Below are 21935 nucleotides of genomic sequence, written 5' to 3'. Positions count from 1 at the left end.
CTGTTTGTTTTCTCTTTGTCCCATTTGTTCTTTCATTTTTCTTCTTTTTCTGCCTTTTTTTTGGATTCGTTTTTTTTATTGCATTTCATCTTTACTATTGACTTCTTACCTATACCTCTTTGGTCTTTTATTTTTTTTTAAATAGTAGTTGATGTACGCTTTAATTTATTACACATATCTTCCAACAATATTATAATACTTCATGTATAATACAGAAACCTTACAACCATAACTGTCAATTCCCTCTGTTGTGTTGTCATTATCATACATTCTATTTCTCCATGATTCCAAATTCTGCAATATATTGTTGTTGCTTTAAATGATAATATTTTCAAGAAATTAAAACGAAAAGTTATTTTACACACATTTACATGTCATTTTTTTCTTTTGTCATTTTATTGATTATTTTCTGTGGTCTTATGCTTTGCATTGTTTTTTTGTGAGAAAACTGTAGTCATTTTATGTATTATTTGTGTGTAATATGTCTCCCCACATCTGGTTGTTCATAAAATTTTTCTTTATCCTCTTGTTGAAACATTTTGTTCTGATATGGCTAGTTGTGGGTTCCTCTGGATTTTTCCTGTTTGTAGTTTGCTGAAATTCTTGGATCTCTGAGTTCATGTTTAGAATATTGGAAAAATTTCAGTCACTGTTACTAATATATTTCTTTCCATCCTCCTCCAGTCTCTCCCCATCTGTTCTATATGATACTCCAGTTACAGGTATGTTAGACCATTTGATATCATTCCACAGTTTTTGGAGCTCTATTGCAGTTTTATCTTTTCTATGAGAGACTTTTAGCTTGGAGAAATAAAGGTATTTAGCTTGGATGATAACTATTGAAGAAATCTTTCCTTCCATTGTTTGATCTGCTGTTAATATGGTTCAGTAAGTTTTTTATTCAGATGTTGTATTTTTCCTTCCAGGAATTCCATTTGCTGACTTTTGTTGTTGAGAGCTTCTATATCTCTCTTGTAATTCTGTCATGTTAGCCACTATATCCATCTCTTTTTCCTGTAGAAAAAGAGTATAGTTTTCTTCTTCAGCATATTTATCATAGTTATTTTAAAGTTCTTATCAGCTGATTCAACATCTGGTTCATTTGTGGATCTCTTTCTGTGCTTTTTCCCCCCTTGACTGTGAATCACATTTTTCTACTTCTTCCTCTAGTAATTTTTTATTATATGTTAGATACTGTGGATAGTACATTGTGGAGGTGTTGGATTTTGTTTTCTTCTTCTGAAGAGTGTTGACCTTTGTTCTAGCAGGCAGTAAATTGCTAGGTTGTTGCATTGTTCATGTTGAACCTTGGTTATAGGCTTTTTTAGGGCAGGTCTATTTCAGCTGTGTATTAGGGAACATTTCTGATTTCTGGGATGTGATCCTTACTCCTAAAATGTAGTCCATATAGTTTTTCAATGGAAAGCCTGAAGTGTTTACTGAGCCCCTTTAACTTATAGACTTAAAATTTATGCTCCCCAGGATGGCATTCTTGAAAACTCTATATAGCTCCTTCCAATTTCCATCCCCCTCCCCCCTTTAGGCTCTTTGTGCTCCCCTTATACTCAAGTTCAGCAGTCAGCCTGAGTTTTAAGAGGAGTGTATTTGTAGATTTTAGTCCAAAATCTTCTTCCTTTCTGGAATTTTCTTCTTCAATTTTCAGCTGATCTACCTGCTCTTGTTTCCAACTGACTACTCAACCCAGTAAGACTACTACTTCCATCTTGAGGTCTATCTTCTTTGTGTAGCAGTGACTAGGTTGTGCCCTCGGAAAGACCTAGAAAATGTACATCTCACCCTACATGGTCTCCTGTTCCCAAAAGTCTCATTCCCTCTAGTGTCTATTGGCCTTTGGTTGCACTTCAGCAACTTGGAAGAATTGATTATAATTGTTAATTAGTAGGAACATTAGTGTGACATAAGTTTGCTGTCCCATTGCTGGGAGCTAAAACTGTATAATTTTGTATTGTACTTTATTCATGTAACATTTAAATTAAAATTTAAATTGCTAAATATTTATCATAAACATATTTAATCACTTTAAACATTCCATTTTATGAATGAATATGCCATAGTTTACATGATTATTTTCCTATTTTTTGGAAATCAAATATTCGTGATAAACAATGCTGGACTCTCATTGTATGAAGAAAATAAGAAATGCAGATGTGTTTTGAGGGTCTGGACACAGATTTCTCACAAATTTGCTTAACACATTTATATCTTGGTGAAGGTATAATGATCATAAAATCTTTAGTTTCTTTGATAAATTATATTTATCATTTGAAATGTGCTTATATCCTATTTTAGTAAAAGGTTTTTTTTTTTAAATTATTGCCATTGTGTTTGTTTTCTTTCAGCAAAAAAGAGAAAATACTCGTTCTTTAACTATGTCTGGCCATGTTGGTTTTGAGAGTTTGCCTGATCAGCTGGTTAATAGATCCATTCAGCAAGGCTTCTGTTTTAATATTCTCTGTGTGGGTAAGGGCCAAACTCTTCTTCTATATTATTCCTTTATATTCCTTGTGTTCTCTTCATTCTTGCAAAGAGTATGATGCTCATGTCATTAATTTGATATCATGATCGCAGATTTTTTCAGTTATTTAAATTCTATTAGTTTTTTCTTAGCTTTTCTGCTTTAAATTTTTTTTGTTCTTTAAATATTTCAGTACTTTCTTCAGAGTTCTGAGTAACTTAGCATACATACTTACTTTTATGTTCTGCTAATGACTCAGTGGACCAGCCTTTATATGTATGTCTTTCATAGACAACTCAGCCTTTGAAATGTTTGAAATATTTGGGATCCCTTGAAACCACTCTGGGAGTTCTATTTTTTTCTCATTTGTCTTAATGCACCTGTGAAGATATACCTTTGTTTCTTTCAGGGGAAACTGGAATTGGAAAGTCAACATTGATTGACACACTGTTTAATACTAATTTTGCAGACCATGAATCCTCACATTTTTTCCCACATGTTAGACTTAAAGCTCAGACATATGAACTCCATGAAAGTAATGTTCGATTGAAATTGACCATTGTGAATACAGTAGGATTTGGTGACCAAATAAACAAAGAAGAAAGGTATGTGTTTTCTTATTGTAATGAAATAAGTTTTTTCTTATTTTAAGACAATTGTCTGAGGTGCGTGCATTAAGCATCTGACTTCGGCTCAGGTCATAATCTCACAGTTTGCAAGTTAAAGCCCTGTGTCAGGCTCTGTGCTGACAGCTGACTGCCTGGAGCCTGCTTCAGATTCTGTGTCTCCCTCTCTCTGTGCCATTCCCCCACTCACGCTCTATCTTTCTCTCTTAAAAATTAGTAAAAACATTAAAAAAAAAGACATTTGTCTTGTGCCATGATTTGGTTTTCTACTATGGAAATTCAAACCCTTCCTCCCAGACTTTAATTTTTTTAATAATTCAGCTATATTTTGTTCTTAACAAATTGACATTTTCTATCCAGTTTAATTTTTTTAGAATAATTTGAATCACATTATTGAAATGTGTATTTCAGCAAAAATTATTTTAATTATTCATATGCCAATTTGGTATATAATAAGTGATTTGTACTAATTTTCAGGCAGGAAATTATTTTGTTGAGGGTAAAATAACAAGACATACAGTGGCAGATATATAATGGCCCAATCCATGGTGCTTGAATTTTTTGTGTGTGAAATTCTAACCAAATCAGCCAGGTACATTATTAAGCATTGCAGGAAAGGTCTGATATAAATAAATTATTACTTATATTTTATAGGATATCATTATTTCTCCTATGATACTATAAAGAATGATTATAGAATCTATATGAAATTTAAAGTATGAAATAGGGAAATAGATTGGAGTAAAGCAATAACATTTTGTTCTCTTTCCTTTTCAAAATGCATATATTTTCATTATTAGAGGTAATTTTTTAGTTTCCTAAAGTTTGCTTGAGAGGAGAAATATTTTGCATAATTGGCTCCCTTTATGTGACTTATGTTAGCCTATCAGCACATTTATGTGGGTTTTCTAGAGGAAGAAGATTAGTGGTAGAGTCAAAGGCCTGTGACATGTTGCTTTAAATCTTCATAATTTTTTTATAATTTTCTATGTAGACATCTTATACAGCTTTATTCAAATTTATTCTTAAATATTTGGCATTTTGATGCTTTCATAGATGATATCTTTTAGAAATACTTCACTTTCTATTTGGTGTATAGAAATATAATCGATTTTGCATATAGGGACATTTGTAAATTCTCTGATTAATTCCAAAAATTCATCTCTAAATTTGTGTAGATTTTCTATGTATGTAATGTGTAATTTCCAAATAATGACATTTATATATCTTTTTTTTCAGTTTTTTTTGTTCCTTTTAAAATAAATTTTATTGATGTATAATTTATATAGCATAAATAAAATGCACTGATTTTTTTAAGTGTACAATTCAGTTAATTTTTACACATACATGGTTTCATAACCACCACCAGGACTATAATATAGGATATATCTATAGTCTTGGGTTCTTTCCTCAGACATATATGCAGATTAGTGCTTCACCAAAGACTGGAGGGAACTGCTGTCCAGATCATTAGCACTTTTGTTGGTGCAGCTGTCTTCTGTTTAGTGTTTTTGCCTACAAATTTTATTTGCCTTGGCCTCCCTGAACTCCTGTTTCTGTCTCCTCAACTTGGTGAGCCCACCAGGCTCTGGCTCTCTTGTGCTGTGCCCTGGAAACTTATATCCAGGGAGTAAGCTGAGGGAATTATAAAGTTTTTCTCATTTATTTCCCTTCTGAATGAACACAGTTTTATACGGTGTGTTGTCCCATGTCTTGAGAGCCTTTTTCGTGTATTTTATCCAAGTTTCTAATTGTTTAGGGTGGGAGAGTAAATCCAGTCCCAGTTACTTCATCATGGCTGCAGAGAGTTTTTATTTTTTTTTCTTCCATTTTTAAAACCTGACTGCACTGGATAGAATGTACAGTATTATATTGGATAGCCAGTAGTATTAGTGGGTATCTTTGCCTTGTCCTGATGCAAAGGGAAAGCTTGATTTTTACCACGTATTATGCTTCCCTGCTTTTTTAAACATTTTAGTTGTAGTAAGGAAGTTTCATTGTATTACTGGTAAGGGCTTTTTTTTCTCATGAATAAATATTATCAGATATTATTTTGTTTATTCATTCTGTAGAAAAGAATTTACTTTCTCTTGTTTAATCTGTAGCAAGGTGAATTTTAGTAACTGATTTTTCATTGGTAAATTAGCCTTGAAATCTTAAATACCATTTTGCATACTTAAGATTATAAATTATTTTACCGATGTTTGTTTTTTTACTTTGGGTCTTATTCATTGTGTTTTTTTTTTTCTCATATGCTTGGTTATTTTTTATTGTAGGTATCATGGTCTTTGAAAAATTATTTGCAGAGATACTTTGAGGTCTAAGATGAAGATGCCTTCCTTTGAACAGATTTAGATTTGCTTATGTTATGCCCCTGTGGCATTAATACTCTGAGGATCCTTAAATCCGTTTCATGGCTAGAGGTTTTCAGTATCAAAGAGGCTGTGAACCTGGGCTGTGGATATATGTGAGGGCAGACCCTGTGGCCTCAAGTTCTCAAAGACTTTTTTTCTTCTTTCCTTTTATTTTCCCTACTTCATTTACTGCCAGGGCAACCTTCCCTGCAACAACTTGGGGGGAGAGGAGGAATTGTAGGTTAACTTCTAGTTCATTCTTAACCCTGAGGGTGTAGGCTCTCAGGATCTCAGCTCAATGTGGGGAGGCAGTCTCTTAATAGATTGCCACTTTGTGTGGGTCCTGGGCTTTGATTTCTTCTTTCTTGTCCTGTGAGTCCTTCAGAACTAAAGCTCAAGAACTAGATTGACAAGTGACCTCAGGACAAAACTAGCACTGATGCTTTTAGTGCAGGGGTTAGTAAAATTTTTCTGCAAAGTGCCAGATAGTCAATATTCCAGACTTTGCGGGACATATGGTCTCTGTCCAAACTACTCAACTCAGCCACTGTAACACAAAAGCAGCCATAGGCATTACATATACCAGTGAACAGGGCTGTGTTTCAGTGAAACTTATAATATACAAGCATCGTCTGGACTTGGCCCATTTACTACCTCTCCTCTAAGTCCTCTGCTCACCTCTCTCAGGTTCCACTCTCTTCAATTTTGACCTGGTTAATTCCTTACCATTTTATGAATATTTGGAAGTTTTCAAGGAGGTTATTTTTGTATTTTAAGCCATTGTCTTTTGTTTCACTGGAAGAATGAGTATGCAGTGTATTGGAAATGGAAACCTAAAGCAAATTACTATGGAAGAACACCTAATGGTAGACTATTTAGCAGAAAATGTTTTGGTTTACATTTTGACAAGCATAACGCAACACAGTCAGGTAGAGGACCATTTATGGCTATTAGGGCATAAAATAGGTCATATTACTCATCTCCTTCAAGTCATTAATAAAAGCTTTGGATTTTTTTATGTTAAATATGTATTTAACAAATTAATTTTTAGTATTTTATTATTTGGGGGAGGAAATCATGTTGCGTCACATTTAGACAAGTTTTCCAAGTGTAGTGTTCCTGATAGTGAATACTGGTGTTCCTAGTAGTCTCTCTGATAATGTTCAAAGTATTGTACTAAGTGTTGTGGAGAACATAGAAGATACTGTCTCTGTCCTCACATTGTTTACCATCTGTGTGGGAAGAACAAGGTATTCTATGAGATTAAAAGAGGTGATGATCCTAAAGGACTAAAAACGTCAGGCAACTTCATGGAAGAATTCAGTTCTGTGCACATGTATTGAGTATCTCAGCTGTATGAAGTACCACTCCATTTGCACTACAAAGATAATTAATAAGGTATCCAGGGAATTTGACAGAGGAACTATTTGCTGTTATTTTCACTTGGAAACCCAGATTTACTTAACTAGAATGGTTAAGAGTAGAAAGTTGAGTTGAGTAGACAGTGATTTAGCATATCAGAATGAAGTGGAACAGTCACAAACTAATGTGAATGCTGGTGCACATGCAACGTAATATGATTTGCATCTTGAAGGATGCATAGAATGAAATAGCTAGAGGAGAATTTATTTGGGCAAGGACTCAGCATAGAGTATGATGCGCTTTTAGAATTAAAAATAAAATTATGCCTGCATTACTGGTTACGTTCATTTTATATATGCATTTCCTCCTTATTATGTTGCTATTCTTCATGCCTTATGGGTCTTATTTAAGAAGGAAGAAATCATAGAATTTGACTTAGATATCTTTTAAGGTATTAGTACTCATACCTTTTATCAGTCAAATAATGTGTCATGTCCAGTTTGGTTATAGTTAGATGCCTGTCCTCATTCAGCAGTCTGGCAAGTGTGGGAATCCTTGTCAGACGTGCAGTGTGCAAATGAAGGTGAGAGTGAGTCTGTATATTCATTCTATTTCTGTAAAGCACAGGGTATACTGATGGTTTTAAAGTACTACCTTTGTATATGCATGTTCTGCACAATTTGTTTTATTACTAAAGTTCTCTGTTTAGCATAGATAGTAGCTGTTTATTAATTGGTGAAAATACACATCTTACACTTGAGAATTACATAAATATCTTATTACGGTAGCATGAATATGCTGTATTAAATATTTAAATGTTAATTTTTTCAGCTACCAACCAGTAGTTGACTACATAGATGCTCAGTTTGAGGCCTATCTCCAAGAAGAGCTAAAGATCAAGCGTTCTCTCTTTAATTACCACGATTCTCGCATCCATGTGTGCCTCTACTTCATCTCACCTACAGGTCACTCTCTGAAGACACTGGATCTCTTAACAATGAAGAGCCTTGACAGCAAGGTGGGCTTAGAAAAGGAATCAGCTTATGCTTTAATATTTATTTTGAACTATTAAAATATCTTTGTGATATGTATATATATCTTAACTTTTATTCTGTGCATTTTAAAAACATTTGATAAATTTCAATCTTAGGTTATTTTCCAGGGAAATTCAATTTGGAAGATGAACTGCAAAGAAAAATATGTTAACATAAAACTTTAGTCCTTTTTTTAGTGATTAAATTGCATGCCAGAATTTGACACTGATTTTACTTAATGATGCTATTGAGAAGAAGTTCATTGACAAAGGTTGAGATCTAATGTTTCATCATGTGTTATAGTAATTATGTTTTAATTTGAACCATACCAAGAAAAGCTAGTTTTGAACATCTGAGCAAAGAAGTGGTATATAAATTCAGGGAGCTATAAAAATAATATCCACAAATTAACTCACTTTGGGGTTTTTTTAATTCATTTTTTTTAATCTGCGTAGAAGATGGTTGAAGACTACTATCTTATTCTAAAAAAACTCCAGAGTTTTCCCATAACCTTTGATGGTGTGAGAAATGCAGTTTTCATTATCCTGCCTAATGATTTTATGAAATAGGATTCAGGGAAAAGGGCATTCTGTCCAGTACTACTCTCTATGTAGAAATCCGTGTGGAAAGCATAAAGCTGCCAGTGAGGTCATGGTACATAGATTGATTGATTTTTGACTAGTTGCACAGTCCCCTGGATTTAGCAAAAATTTGATGAAGCTTACATGATAGTCTATTCATCTGATTAGATGTTGTAACCATTTACCCAGTATTTTAATAGTTGAGTCTGATTATATGGAAACTCATAAAATCAAGCATGTGCCAGTTTGTCTTAGCTAGACAGAAGCAACATGATGTAATCTGTATAAACATTATAGAATTTGGTGTCAGTAGAGGCCGGTTTTAAATACTGGGTCTGTCCCTTAATAGCTTTGTGGTTTTTGGCAAGTTTGTTTAGCCCCCTGAGTCTCAGTTTCCTCACCTCTAAAATAAAAATTTAAGGAGAAAAATACCTACCTCAAGGGACAGATGTGAGGGTTAATTAAACTGATATCTTGTCTTTTATTCCTAAGCTTGACATGGAAAGTTATCTTATGCAAACAGTGTAAAATCTCTTTCCCTCCCAGCGACATACAAATAAATGGATATGTAGCATTCAGTCTGTGATATACCCTCCCAGTCTAATTAGAGTGATATTCTTGGCTAGGAATGTCTGAGGTACTCCCCCAACTATATTACTCATAGCATGCCCCACAGATATCCTTCCCAGGACCAGTGTCATGGCTGAGCCGGCCCTTATAGCTCTTTTACTATGATTTCAGGATGCACTTCAGCCAGATACCATCAGGGAACTTTGAAGAACAAGATCTATTACTCACAGGTCCTGGAGGGTACACAACATGTAGGAGGGCCACACAATAAAGTTGACAGTGAACCTGGGCTCTGCTTTTATTAGGGTTTAGGGTCGGGTGTCTAGGGTTTTGCGGGTTCACTCCTGGCAAATTTAAAGGATAAGAGTGGAATTAGGGCACGGGGAGGGAGAAGTGGGCTCACTCAAGTGGTCAGTTACCTGGGTAAGTCACCCAGGTTTTCTAAAAGGGGAGCTTCATGGGTGGGGGTGGCTTTGTGCTTTATTCAGTTTTGCTAGTAGCTGTGTCATACACTTGGCAATATGTTTATTCAACGTGGATGTCTTTGAAATGAGTATCTTGGCAATCAAAAGCTTAACGTTAGGCACTTACATTAGAGCATGCTTCTGCTATTTACTGTGGAAGCAATTATAAGTTATTAACTTGGCATAATTTATTGACAATCTAAGTATACAATATTGAAACCAAGAACTTGGCATCAAATTTTTATGTACTTTGATTAATTTAGCATGAAAGCTGTTTGCCCATAATTGCTGGAAAGTTTTCATGGGTAGATGAAAAAATCTTTATCTTCTGTGGAGCATATTAAGACTAATAAATCTGAATATACATAGTAAGTCACTGTGAAATTGGAGAAGAGCAAGAAATTTACGAATAGAGTACGAATTATGACTTTTACTTTTCATTCTGAAAATTACATTGATATCTCACTCTCTTGATACATATGATTAGTTAGCCTGAAGTTTTTCTCTAAAACCAACTAAATAACCAAAAAACAAAAACCCTATAAACCCTTAGATTTGTGGAGACATTAGTCTTTTGTGGGACTAATGTTGTAAAGTTAGTCCGTCTTCACAACCCCAGATTTCTTCCTCTTTGGCCAGTGATAGGGCTTTAATGCTAAGAGTGTTATTCCTTTGAGTCATGAAAACTTTCAGTTAATATTCATAAAATTTCCTTCCTTCAACATCTAGGTAGGAGTCTCTAACAACAGGGTTCAGATAGGATGTATTGATTGGGGAGAGGACCTGCTGAAATGAGGGGCGGAAGGAGAAACTCACCTGCTTCATAGTTTTGCCAAGGGATCAATTACTCTTATTATTTTTTTTTTTTTTTAACGTTTATTTATTTTTGAGACAGAGAGAGACAGAGCATGAACGGGGGAGGGTCAGAGAGAGGGAGACACAGAATCTGAAACAGGCTCCAGGCTCTGAGCTGTCAGCACAGAGCCCGACGTGGGGCTTGAACTCACGGACTGTGAGATCATGACCTGAGCTGAAGTTGGCCGCTCAACTGACTGAGCCACCCAGGCGCCCCAATTACTCTTATTATTTAGTGCTTAGATTATTAAGAAATAAAAAATTCTTAGTGAATTAAGCAGATGGTCTCAGCTTCCTGCTTACATTTTGTATGTGATAGAATTATAAGAGACGTTGAAAAAGAAAATGTAAAATTTATAACCCTAAATTCAGGTGTAAGATTAATCTTATAAGAACTCTGCATTTTAAAAGGAGTTACTATTAAGGCCAGCATCTGTAGGAATGATTGTATAGGGGAATATGGTGACAATGACAAGCCAGAGATTTTCTAGGTTAGGAGTTGGCAAGCTTTTTCTATGAAGGGCCAAGTAGTAAATAATATTTTAGGCTTTACAGGCCATATGGTCTCTGAGTTAATTGCTCATTTCTGCTATTGTAGCATGAAAGTGGTCATGGATAATATGTAAATGAGTGAGCCTGGCTGTGTTCCAGTAAATCTTTCTTTATATCAACAGGCAATGAGCTGGACCATAGTTTGTTCATCTGATTTAGGTTAAAAGTTTGTCGAGACTGAGTGGTTTTGAATGCAAAAAACATAGAATTAAAAAAATAAATCCTCAATTGTGAGATTTTGTTTTTTCTTTATTGTTGGTAGGTGAACATTATACCAGTGATTGCCAAAGCAGATATAATTTCTAAAGCTGAATTACAGAAGTTTAAGATCAAGCTCATGAGTGAATTGGTTAGCAGTGGTGTCCAGATATACCAATTCCCAACAGATGATGAAACTATTGCTAAAATCAATGCTTCAATGAATGTAAGCTCCTAGTTGAATGTTAATTCTGTTTTACATGTGAAAAGAGTAATGTATAAATGACATTCCTACTAACACACTTTCACTTGCGTCTTCTCAAAAGACTTCACACAAGGTGAATTTTCAAATGTTCAGTATAGAAAAATGTTTTATTTTCTAGAGTTGGGAAAAATATAAAGAGAATATATTTTTGAGCATATTTTCTTTACTTTTACCTAAATAGAATGATACATTAGCGAGGCTAGGGTTCTCCTTTTGTGGCACTATACTTCCTAATTGCCTTAGGAAGATGCCTTTCTATCCTGTCTTTAAAAACATGTGAAGTCTTTATACTCTCCCTTGGAATGCTTTAGAATCTTAAAACCTTTAATGATATGTTTCTAATCTGGTATTTAAGCTCATTCTCCCTTACGGTGTTACATGTACATATTAAACATTCATATAACTTTTAATTTAATATAACCAAATGTGGCTAATTTCTTTGTGTTACTTTCTCCAAGCTACTAAATTTCTTACATATCTGGTTATATTTTGAAGGGTCATGGGTTTTGGAGTTATATAGACTTAACCATATGTTCTTCTGGGAGTTATTAACCTCCCTGAGACTGTTAACTTACCTACAAAATTGGGTTAATACCTATTGTATGTGTTGTTGTGAGGAGACAGTCCTTGTTCACTGCCTAACACATTGACATTCAGTAACCCTGCAGGCTATTTCTCCTTTTCCTTTTCTGATTTTTCATTCAGATACTTTAAATATATAAAAAGCTGACTATGTAAATGAAGTGATCTCAATACCTATGTGTTATATTGTCTTCCAATCCAATTTTATTTTTTGTGCCCACTTGGAATAATTTTCCAGAAAGGCCCAATTAAGACACTGTCAGTTATTAAATATTAAACAAAACACTTAATACGTTTTATATTAGACTCTTCCCCTGTATTAATCCTCAGTTTCAGATAGACCAGTCTATTCACCGTTTCCTAAATCTAACTATTTATGTCTTTGTTCAAAATCTTCCCCTTGCCAGAGTTAGTTCTTACTCTCCTTGATCCATCTCTGGTTTAGGTTGCATCTTCTTGCTTACAATAATCCCTCACTCTTCTAAGTTTATGTAGCATTTATTGCATTTAGCATTAGTTTTGGACTTAAATATTGCTTCATATTATCATATATCTGTGCACACACTAAATATAGACATATGTTTTAGTTATGTATTTTGTGTGTGTGTGAGTATATGTACTTGTGCAATTTCCTAAACATTGTTTTTTAGAACCAAGATAATGTTGAGGGAAATTATACTAATACTAGAATTTTTTTTTGTATTCCTGTTACGTAATACCTTGCATGTGGGGGATGCTCAATAAATAATTTTCTTTATAGGGCCTAAAATTTACTCTTAGAGAACAATTGGCACATATTCACTGCCAAGTTTTAAAATTGGAGGCATAGCAGGTCATTTGATTTTAATAACTTCATTATTTAGTAAATTTTCTCTAATCTGTTATTTTTATAAAACTTGTTTTAGTTAGGCATTTATCACAGTAATATGAGATATGATTGATATCATGGTTCCTTTCCAGGGACATTTGCCATTTGCTGTTGTAGGAAGTATGGATGAGGTAAAAATTGGAAATAAGATGGTCAAAGCTCGCCAATACCCTTGGGGTGTTGTACAAGGTAAATGAGATGAATGATGACTAGGAATATGTATGTCACCTAACAGTCTGAAAGTAGCATTCAGTATATTCTGAGGTATTATTTATTTTGGGTTATGATTTGTTTATCAGGAGTGTGGAATGTGTTTTATTTTAGCCAACTCTGTAGAGGCTGGCAGAGCTTCTCTATTTTCTGCATGATCCCACACACATTTCGTGTCTGGTGTGCCAAGACATTCAGATGGTAGAAAGCACTGGTCAGGTCCTTTGAACAGAATTTGAGGGTAAACACTAGTGTTTGAACATGATACATAAACTAATTACTAGGTAATTCTAGGCACAGTAAACCATCTTGTACATTTACATATTTTCACTCATCAAAGTATTACTATTTCTAAAACAAACGAGTCAGGCAATTAAGAAACTTTAGGATTTATCTAGCATTATAATGAATAAGTAATTAGTACTATCTGGTTCATTTACTTGTGGTGCTAATTAATGGGGAATGGATTACCTCTACTAGTACTGATTTCCCAGTGCTGCTTCTTTTTTAAATTGACAAATTTGTAATTAATAAAAATATTGACAAAACTTAACATTTTTAATGTGTAAAAAAATATACAAATAGTAATTGTACTTAAAACTATTCGTTTCAGTAACACATTTATTTGTAGTCTTTGAGCCACTGTAAATAGATGAAGGACCATGTAAGGAGGACTCAGTGTATTTATTCATTAATTCTGTATCGTGTCAAACATAGCATCATAAATGTGACATTGTATAAAAAGAATTTGATAATTATAGCATGTATAGGTGGTATCTTGAGTACTTTGAAGTTTTAGTATAATAATGTTATAGACTCTTTTTAAGCACTTTGTGAAATGTCCTGAGGATGGTTTTGTAAATTGCTAACAAAATATTAGTGAAATAACTGGAGCATATGGTAACATAACGTAATGTATTTCTTTCCTGTTTATCTATTGCCTACTAAATTTAAAGCAATCTCCCAGTCTGTTAATTTACATGCCTGTAATTCAGTGTATATATTTCAAGAGTTTCTTCCTTGGTTATTTATATAAAATAGTTGTAGGTAACTGATCATTTTACTGTTATTTCAAATGTGTTTTTATACATTCATTCATTCAACAAATGCTAACTGTGTGCCAGGAATTAAAAATTGGTGTTGCTATTTTCTTGTTTTTCGGACTAGTGGAAAATGAAAACCACTCTGACTTTGTAAAGCTCCGAGAAATGCTTATTTGTACAAACATGGAGGATCTGCGAGAACAGACCCATACTAGGCATTATGAACTTTACAGGCGTTGCAAACTGGAGGAAATGGGCTTTACAGATGTGGGTCCAGAGAATAAGCCGCTCAGGTAAGGGGGGGGATTTCTCTGAGAAGCCAACCAAAGAGGAAGTTAGAACTATACTATGTTATATATCCAGGATGTTGGAGAATGTGGTTTTCAGAAATCAGGCAAACCATGAAGTAGAATCATTTCCTAATGATTAATTATTGTGCTTCTCAGATTAGTTGAGGCCTTCTTGCTTTTGAAGGGTCTCTAAGACCTCATCTGACTTGAAGTGTTTAAGAAAGAACATGGGGCAAAAGCCCACTATCTCAGTACATGCTGAAATGAATAACTAAAGGAAAGAACTCTCATTATTTGGTTCTATGTTTGTATTTTTCTGAAAAAGATGAAAGTATATTTATCCTTTCTTCTAAAAGAAAGTTAGAATGTGCATCATAGTAAAACAAACAAAAAAAAAAACCACTTGGTTTTCCTCCTGATGAAAGTTTGGAATGACTTAAACTTAGGGAACTATCTTGTAAAGGAAAAATAAACGTGCTTGCAGGAAGTCAGAGATTAGACTTGTTTCTTAAAATATTTCAGTATAGTTATAAGAATTTTAGAGCCTGATGACCTTCTTGCTCAGTGATTATAGCATTCAATGTTATAGTAAACTTGCTGGGTAATTTTATATGCTGCCACATTCCTCACTTTTTTTTTTCTTATTAAGATATGTAAACATGAAACTCTAATCCTTAACCTACTACATCAAATTTGATTTGATGTAGCATTCCAGAACAGTTTTTGCATGGAGGAAAGCATGAGATCTTTAAGACAAACACTCTTTCAAACTCTGTTATGGGACTAAGGATTCCTTTTTCATTTCATTATTTGCATTTCTGTCATTTCCCTGGCTGTTCCTATTTGCACTAGAGTAAACACAAAAGGAAGGAGGAGGAGAATGTTAAATCAATGCTGCTATTGCATATGACCTTTGGGAAGATTTAATAGATGAGGTTAAATTTTCAATTTTTTTTCTATCTATGGATTTAATTACTGTTTTAGCTTTAGTAGCATGATAAATTAAGAATTATATGTACTTAACCCCTCCTCACCAATTTCAGGCATGCTGTGCTTCTGGTTATGGGTCAGTTCTGATAAAATTATTTTCTCTATTGAAGATCTGGCTTTGCCACTGTTTCCCAGATGAGACTTTACTTCTTATTCTTTCAAGTCTAAGGGTCAATTCAGAGGTCTCATTGGGGCGCCTGGGTGGTTCAGTCACCAAGCTGGTGGTTCAGTCAATCAAATTTGACTCTTGATTTCAGCTCAGATCATGATCTCAGTGTTGTGAGATCAAGCCTCACATCAGGCTCCTCGCTAAGCATGGAGCCTGCTTAGGATTCTTTCTCTCCCCCTTTCTTTGCCCCTCTCCCACTTGCATACACATTCTCTCTCTCTCTCTCTCTCTCAAAGTACATAAATAAACATGAAAAAAATTCAGAGGTCTCAATGTACATTACTAAGACATGGATCCTGAGTGAGAGCAAGTGGGACAGCATTGAAATACTCTGAAAAGAGGGATTCAGGTTGTCTGGTGGGTCAGTCATCAGGCATCTGTGAAAGATTAAGAAAGACAGGTTCAGAATTTCCAGGGATGGGCCAAAGGATCTACATTTAAGTTAAAATTATCATTCAGTCATTTAGTAGATATTTACTCTTTGTCTCCCATCTGCCCCACACAGTGCTAGTCAATGGATATGTATGCACTGTGGGATTAAACAGAAACCCTGCCTTACAGAGTTTCTGGGGTAGAGGTGGGAGGAGGGTATTCTGGCCCTGTGTGGAAAATAGAGTCAGGATGACTGCTGTAGTAGTCCTGGTGAGACCAGAGAGGCTTGGATTAGGGTGGTAATGTAGAGGTAGTCAGAAACACATTTAGGACATCTAATTTGAAGGTAAAGTTAATAGGACTCATTGATGTTTCAGATATGGGATGTAGAGGACAGAGGAATCAAGGATAACTCTAGTCACTGTGGTTGACCTGAGAAATGGCTGAATGGTGGTGATGTTTACTAATATGAGCAAGGCTGGGGAAAGGGTCAATTTAGGAGTTATGGTTGATAATTGAGAGGTTTGGGACATGTTAAATTTAAATTGCTTATTAAATATTACAGTGAAGAGTTTCAGTAGGTCCTTGCATAAATGAATCTAGTGCTTAGAAGTTAATGCTGAGATAATAATTTGGGAATCAACAGTGAATAACATTATGTAAAATCATAAATATTGTAAAGGTGTTTACTCTTTGCAAGGCTCTGGGCTAAGTGCTGGGGATATAATACTGAATAAGATCCTGTAGACATGGCTGTCATGGAGTTTACATTCTTGTAGGGGAGGCCAAAATCAATAACTAATTCCACAATCACAGTTGTGAAATACACACTAAGGGAGAGATGTTATATTGGGGGGGGGGGTATCCTGATTTAATGTGGAAAATTAGAGACTTTCTTGAGGCAGTTACTGTTTTGAGCTAATAATTTGGGGAAATAAGAGAAAGACATGAAAAGACTGTGTAAGCAGAGAGAATAACATTTTGAAGTTTGTAGGAAGGTCAGTGTAGCTGGAGAACAGACAAGTTGGGGGGTATAAGATTGAGAGAAGAGGTAGATAGGAGTCAAACTGGGGAGGACCTGGTAAGGATTTGGGCTTTGTCCCAAGGGAAAGGCAAAACCATTCAAGGAGTTATATCATATTTGCATTTGAAATATCACTTTTAGCTATAATGCAAAGAAGGTATTAAAGGGGTGTGCAAAGCTACTTTGGAGAGACCAGTGGGAGAGTAAAAGCAATGAAAATAGAACTAGATGTGCTTGCAAGATATCTAGAAGATGAAATTGAAAGAACTTAGTGATTGTTTGGGTGTAATGAGGTAAAGAAGCAAGAGATGTCAGAAGATGCTAAAAAAAAGACTTCTGGTTTCCTAGTATTATGGTTTCATTGGCTAGGCAGATGGTTGTTGCTTTCATTGAGATAGTTATCTCTGGAAGAACTGGCTTTTTTTGTGGAGCAGCAGTGATGGCCATGATGGAGATCAAAAGCTTGGTTTGGGACCTGCTGACATGAGTTTCCCCTCAAAAATCCAAATAACAATGTTGATAGGCACTTTGGGTACTTCTCTGGAGCTCAGAGGAGAGGGCTGGGCCAAAGGAATAAACTTAAGAGTTATCAGCACTTAGATGTTTATTTGAATGTATGGGTGTGGATGAGATTGCCTGGAGAGAGAAGTATATCTGGAAAGCAAGGTACCTTGGAAACAGACTTGAGTCACTCTAATATTTTTCAGCCAGAGAAGCAGATAGAAGAGATTGAGAAGGCTTGGGCAGGAAAGCCAGCAGTGTCATGTCTTGGCAGCCAAATGAAGAGGGTTTCAGGAAGGAAGAGGTCAGCTGTGTTGAAGCTGAGGATCAAGTTCTTGCTGTAGAAGTATAGCAGTGTAATACAATCCAGTTGCTTCCTTTACAGCTCTTTGAAAATGAAAACCACTCCGTCTAAAACAAAAAGGGCAATAGTTGGAAGACTACATTGGCCAAGACTTACAGATTCAAAGGGAAGGCTTAGAACAGGTAGAAACCAGTTTCATTCTATACTGGAAGTGGAGTGAATGAATTGAAACCATTTCCAGACTTTTAATTCTCTGCTTGACAATTTATAGCCCAGGAGAGAGTGTCCAAAGGCCTACCTTAGGACGTCTTGCCTCGTCTTGGCCAGAGTGGGCATGAATCTAATTAATTGTCCCATCATACGATATCCCCAGTGGGGAGAGGTAGCTCTCCAAAAGGTAATCAGGTAACAATACCAAAAGGAGGTATAGATAGATGGTGGGCAGTCGGAATCAAAGAGTGCTTAGAACATCTTTTTTTTTTTTTTGAGCATATCTTCAGTCTGGGAAACATCCGCTCACAAATCAGAAGAAGAATGGAAAATTGGCAAAGGAGGTTCTTCAATTTATGCCAGATTTCAGATTGGATAGGGAACAAGCAAGAAAAGATGGGGAACTAGATCTCAGTGTAAGGAAGACCTCTGCCTGCATGGGTCCTCTGCCATCCTTAAGAGAGAAGAAATTTCTTACTGGATTTCTTGAGTCAGGCATGGCAGATGTTTCTTCTCTTGGTGTTTTCTCATTTGTGAATGAATTATCTGATAAAGCTTCTATAATTCAGTATAGCCTGATGTCTTAGGAAGGTTTTACAGCTTCAAGACGTTGTATTCTATTTTCTGGGCAATGTTTTCCATTTAATTTGGGGTGTATGTAAAAATAGTCACTGTGATTTGGTTGGCATATGAAATCCATCCCTATTATATCTATCAATAAAAAATAGTTCTGTGAACCTGTTAGGATGACCTTTATTCTTCACTGCCATACCGTCAGCTTGTTTTCCACTTACATTTTATTGTGAACAGTTATGCTGAGTCATAGTTAGCATCCTAATCTCCCAACACTGTTCAGGTGCTTATCATGAGGTCCCAGTAAATGGCATTATACTCTCCTCTAGTCTTAATTAACTGATCTTTAGTTATTTAAGCTAGATCAGACATGCTTATAAAGCTCCTTAAATCCCCAAGTTATTTTAGATTAACATAACCACTCTTATTCCCCAAATTAATCATCTTTAACATTAGAGAATAGAAGGGACCTATAGATTTGAGGGACCTATAGTTTTGAAAAGAAGATTTTTGTAGTATTTTAGAGTTGCTTAAGTGTTTGGCATGATTTTTTTTGTGTTACAAAATTTGTGTCTTTGGAATTCTCAAGAAATAAATAACTTTTGCATTTAGTCTACAGCAGAAATGGAGAAAGTTCAGCAGGTTTATTAGAACTGTATATGAAACACAAAGAAATCCCAAGTGAAGGGACTGCAGTGATTTTCTTGATGAAAATGAATTTCTGAGAATTTTTTTTCTTCTTTGGTTTTCAACAGTGATACTTTAAGTATAGTAATATGTTGCATTGAATATTCACAGCAAGCTACTTTTATATTAGAAAAAGCAAGAATTTTATATTAAAATAGCAAGAAAACCATTTTTTCATTTTCATTTAATGAATAAATCCATGATAGTAAACAGTGGTTGTCTTAGTTTTACAACACTAACTAATAAATCATTCCCTTACAGATTTTCTAAGAGTTTCTTTATGACTTTTTGAAAGATAGTGCAGGTTTCTTTACTTACAATTGGCTTTTGGTTGTCAAAGTTGAAAAACCATATGACATGGTGGAAAATATGCAGGAGTAGTACATTTTTATCTTTAAAAAAAACCAAAAATCTGACCTGGTTCAATTTCCAACTTTCTACTTACCAACTATGTTGCTTTGGGCAGATTACTTTACCTTTCTGAGCTTTAGTTTTCTTATCTGTAAAACAGAGTATTAGTGCTTGATCTTCACAGATGGTATGGGAATTAGATAGATACGGGAATTACCAGAAAATTACCTTGCTGTTAGCAGCTATTCAACAAATGTTAGGTCTTTTCTCTTTACCAGGTAGATTTATTTTCCTCCTAAGCAACTCAAGTGCTTATGTATGAACAGATAATGAGAACTTTTGAAAACATTTTAAAATTCACTTAAATTCCACATATTATTTAAATCAAGTTTGTCATCAAAGACTATCAAATCCAATATGGGGCTGGTGAAATGTAGTGAGGTTTCTGACAATGGTGAAGGTAGCCTGATAGATTTAGAGGCTTCTTTAAAATAAGACCAAAACAGGGAGGAGCCAAGATTACGGAACAGCATGGAAGTCTTTTTGCATCTCACATCCATGAAATACAGCCAGATCAACACTAAACCATCCTGCACCCCTAGAAAACTGATTGGAGGATTAACACAACAATCTGCACAACCTGAGCCACAGAACTCAGCAGGAATTCACCCCATAAGAAAGAGCAGAAAGAAACAACAGCCAGAGACTTAATCAACACAGATAAAAGCAAGATGTCTGAACCAGAATTTAGAATCACGATAGTAAGAATACTAGCTGGGGTCAAAAATAGATTAGAATCCCTCCCTGAAGAGATAAAAGAAGTAAAAACTAGTCAGGATGAAATAAAAAAATGTCATAACTGAGCTGCAATCTCGAATGCCATGGTGGCAAGGATGGATGAGGCAGAACAGCGAATCAGTGATATAGAGGACAAACTTATGGAGAATGATGAAGCAGAAAAAAAGAGGGAAACTAAGGCAATGAGCACGATTTAAGAATGAGAGAAATCAGTGACTCATTAAAAAGGAAAAACATCAGAATCATAGGGGTCCCAGAATATATATATAGAGAAAAAGGGGTAGAAGGGTTATGTGAGCAAATCATAGTGGAAAACTTTGCTAACCTGGGGAAAGACACAGAAATCAAAACCCAGGAAGCACAGAAGACTCCCATCAGATTCAACAAAAACTGACCATCAACAAGGCATATCATAGTCAAATTCACAAAATACTCAGGAAAGGAGAGGATCATGAAAGCATCAAGGGAAAAAAATCCTTAACCTACAAGGGAAGACAGATCAGGTTTGCAGCAGACCTATCCACAGAAACTTGGCAGGCCAGAAAGGAGTGGCAGAATATATTCAATGTGCTGAATTGGAAAAATATGCAGCCAAAAATTCTTTATCCAGCAAGGCTGTCATTCAAAATAGAAGGAAAGATTAAAAGTTTCCCAAACAACAATTAAAGGAATTTGTGATCACTAGACCAGCCCTGAAAGAAATTTTAAGGGGGACTCTCTGAGGGGAGAAAAGACAAAAAAAATACCAGAAGCAACAAAGATTAGAAAGGACCAGAGAACACCACCAGAAACTCCAACTCTACAAGAAACACAATAGCAATAAACTCGTATCTTTCAGTACTCACTCTAAATGTCAATAGACTAAATGTTCCAATCAAAAGACATAGGGTAACAGACTGGATAAGAAAACAAGATCCATCTGTATGCTGTTTACAAGAGACCCACTTTAGACCTAAAGACACCTTCAGATTGAAAGTAAGGGGATGGAGTAGCATCTAGCTAATGTCAACAAAAGAAAGCCGGAGTAGCCATACTTATATCAGACAATCTAGACTTCAAAATAAAGACTGTAACAAGAGATGAAGAAGGGAATTATATCATAATTAAGGGGTCTATCCACCAAGAAGACCTAACAATTGTAAACATATATGCTGCAAATGTGGGAGCACCCAAATATAAAAATCAATTAATCACAAACATAAAGAAACTCATTGATAATAATACCATAATAGTAGGGGACTTCAACACTTCACTTACAGCAATGGACAGATCATCTAAATAGAAAGTCAACAAGGAAGCAATGACTTTGAATGACACACTAGACCAGATGGACCTAACAGATATATTCAGAACATTTCATCCTAAATCAGCAGAATGTATATTCTTCTCCAGTGCACATGGAACGTTCTCCAGAATAGATCACATACTGGGACACAAATGAGCCCTCAACAAGTACAAAAAGACTGAGATCATATTTTCAGATCATAACACTGAAACTCAAAATCAACCACGAGAAAAAATTTGGAAAGACAGCAAATACTTGGAGACTAAAGAACATCCTACTAAAGAATGAATGGGCTAACCAAGAAGTTAAAGAGGAAATTAAAAAGTACATGGAAGCCAATA

At 35.1% G+C, this 21935-nt stretch overlaps 1 protein-coding gene across 4 annotated transcripts in view; it reads left to right on the top strand.

The window, feature by feature from the left end:
* SEPTIN10 (septin 10) overlaps positions 1-21935 on the top strand; it is a 72229-nt gene that overhangs the window by 29792 nt on the left and 20502 nt on the right. For all 4 annotated transcript variants that reach the window (XM_078444326.1, XM_078444323.1, XM_078444324.1 and 1 more), the window contains exons 3-8: positions 2361-2481; positions 2886-3081; positions 7650-7836; positions 11137-11298; positions 12880-12976; positions 14165-14333. In XM_078444326.1, the coding sequence (XP_078300452.1) occupies positions 2361-2481; positions 2886-3081; positions 7650-7836; positions 11137-11298; positions 12880-12976; positions 14165-14333 (932 nt within the window). The remainder of the gene's footprint in view (positions 1-2360; positions 2482-2885; positions 3082-7649; positions 7837-11136; positions 11299-12879; positions 12977-14164; positions 14334-21935) is intronic.

This window comes from Panthera onca, chromosome A3 (assembly GCF_046562875.1).
Source record: "Panthera onca isolate mPanOnc1 chromosome A3, mPanOnc1 haplotype 2, whole genome shotgun sequence".
NCBI lineage: Eukaryota > Metazoa > Chordata > Mammalia > Carnivora > Felidae > Panthera > Panthera onca.
The sequence above is the reverse complement of the archived record's forward strand: the minus strand, read 5'-3'. Positions and strand labels throughout refer to the sequence as shown.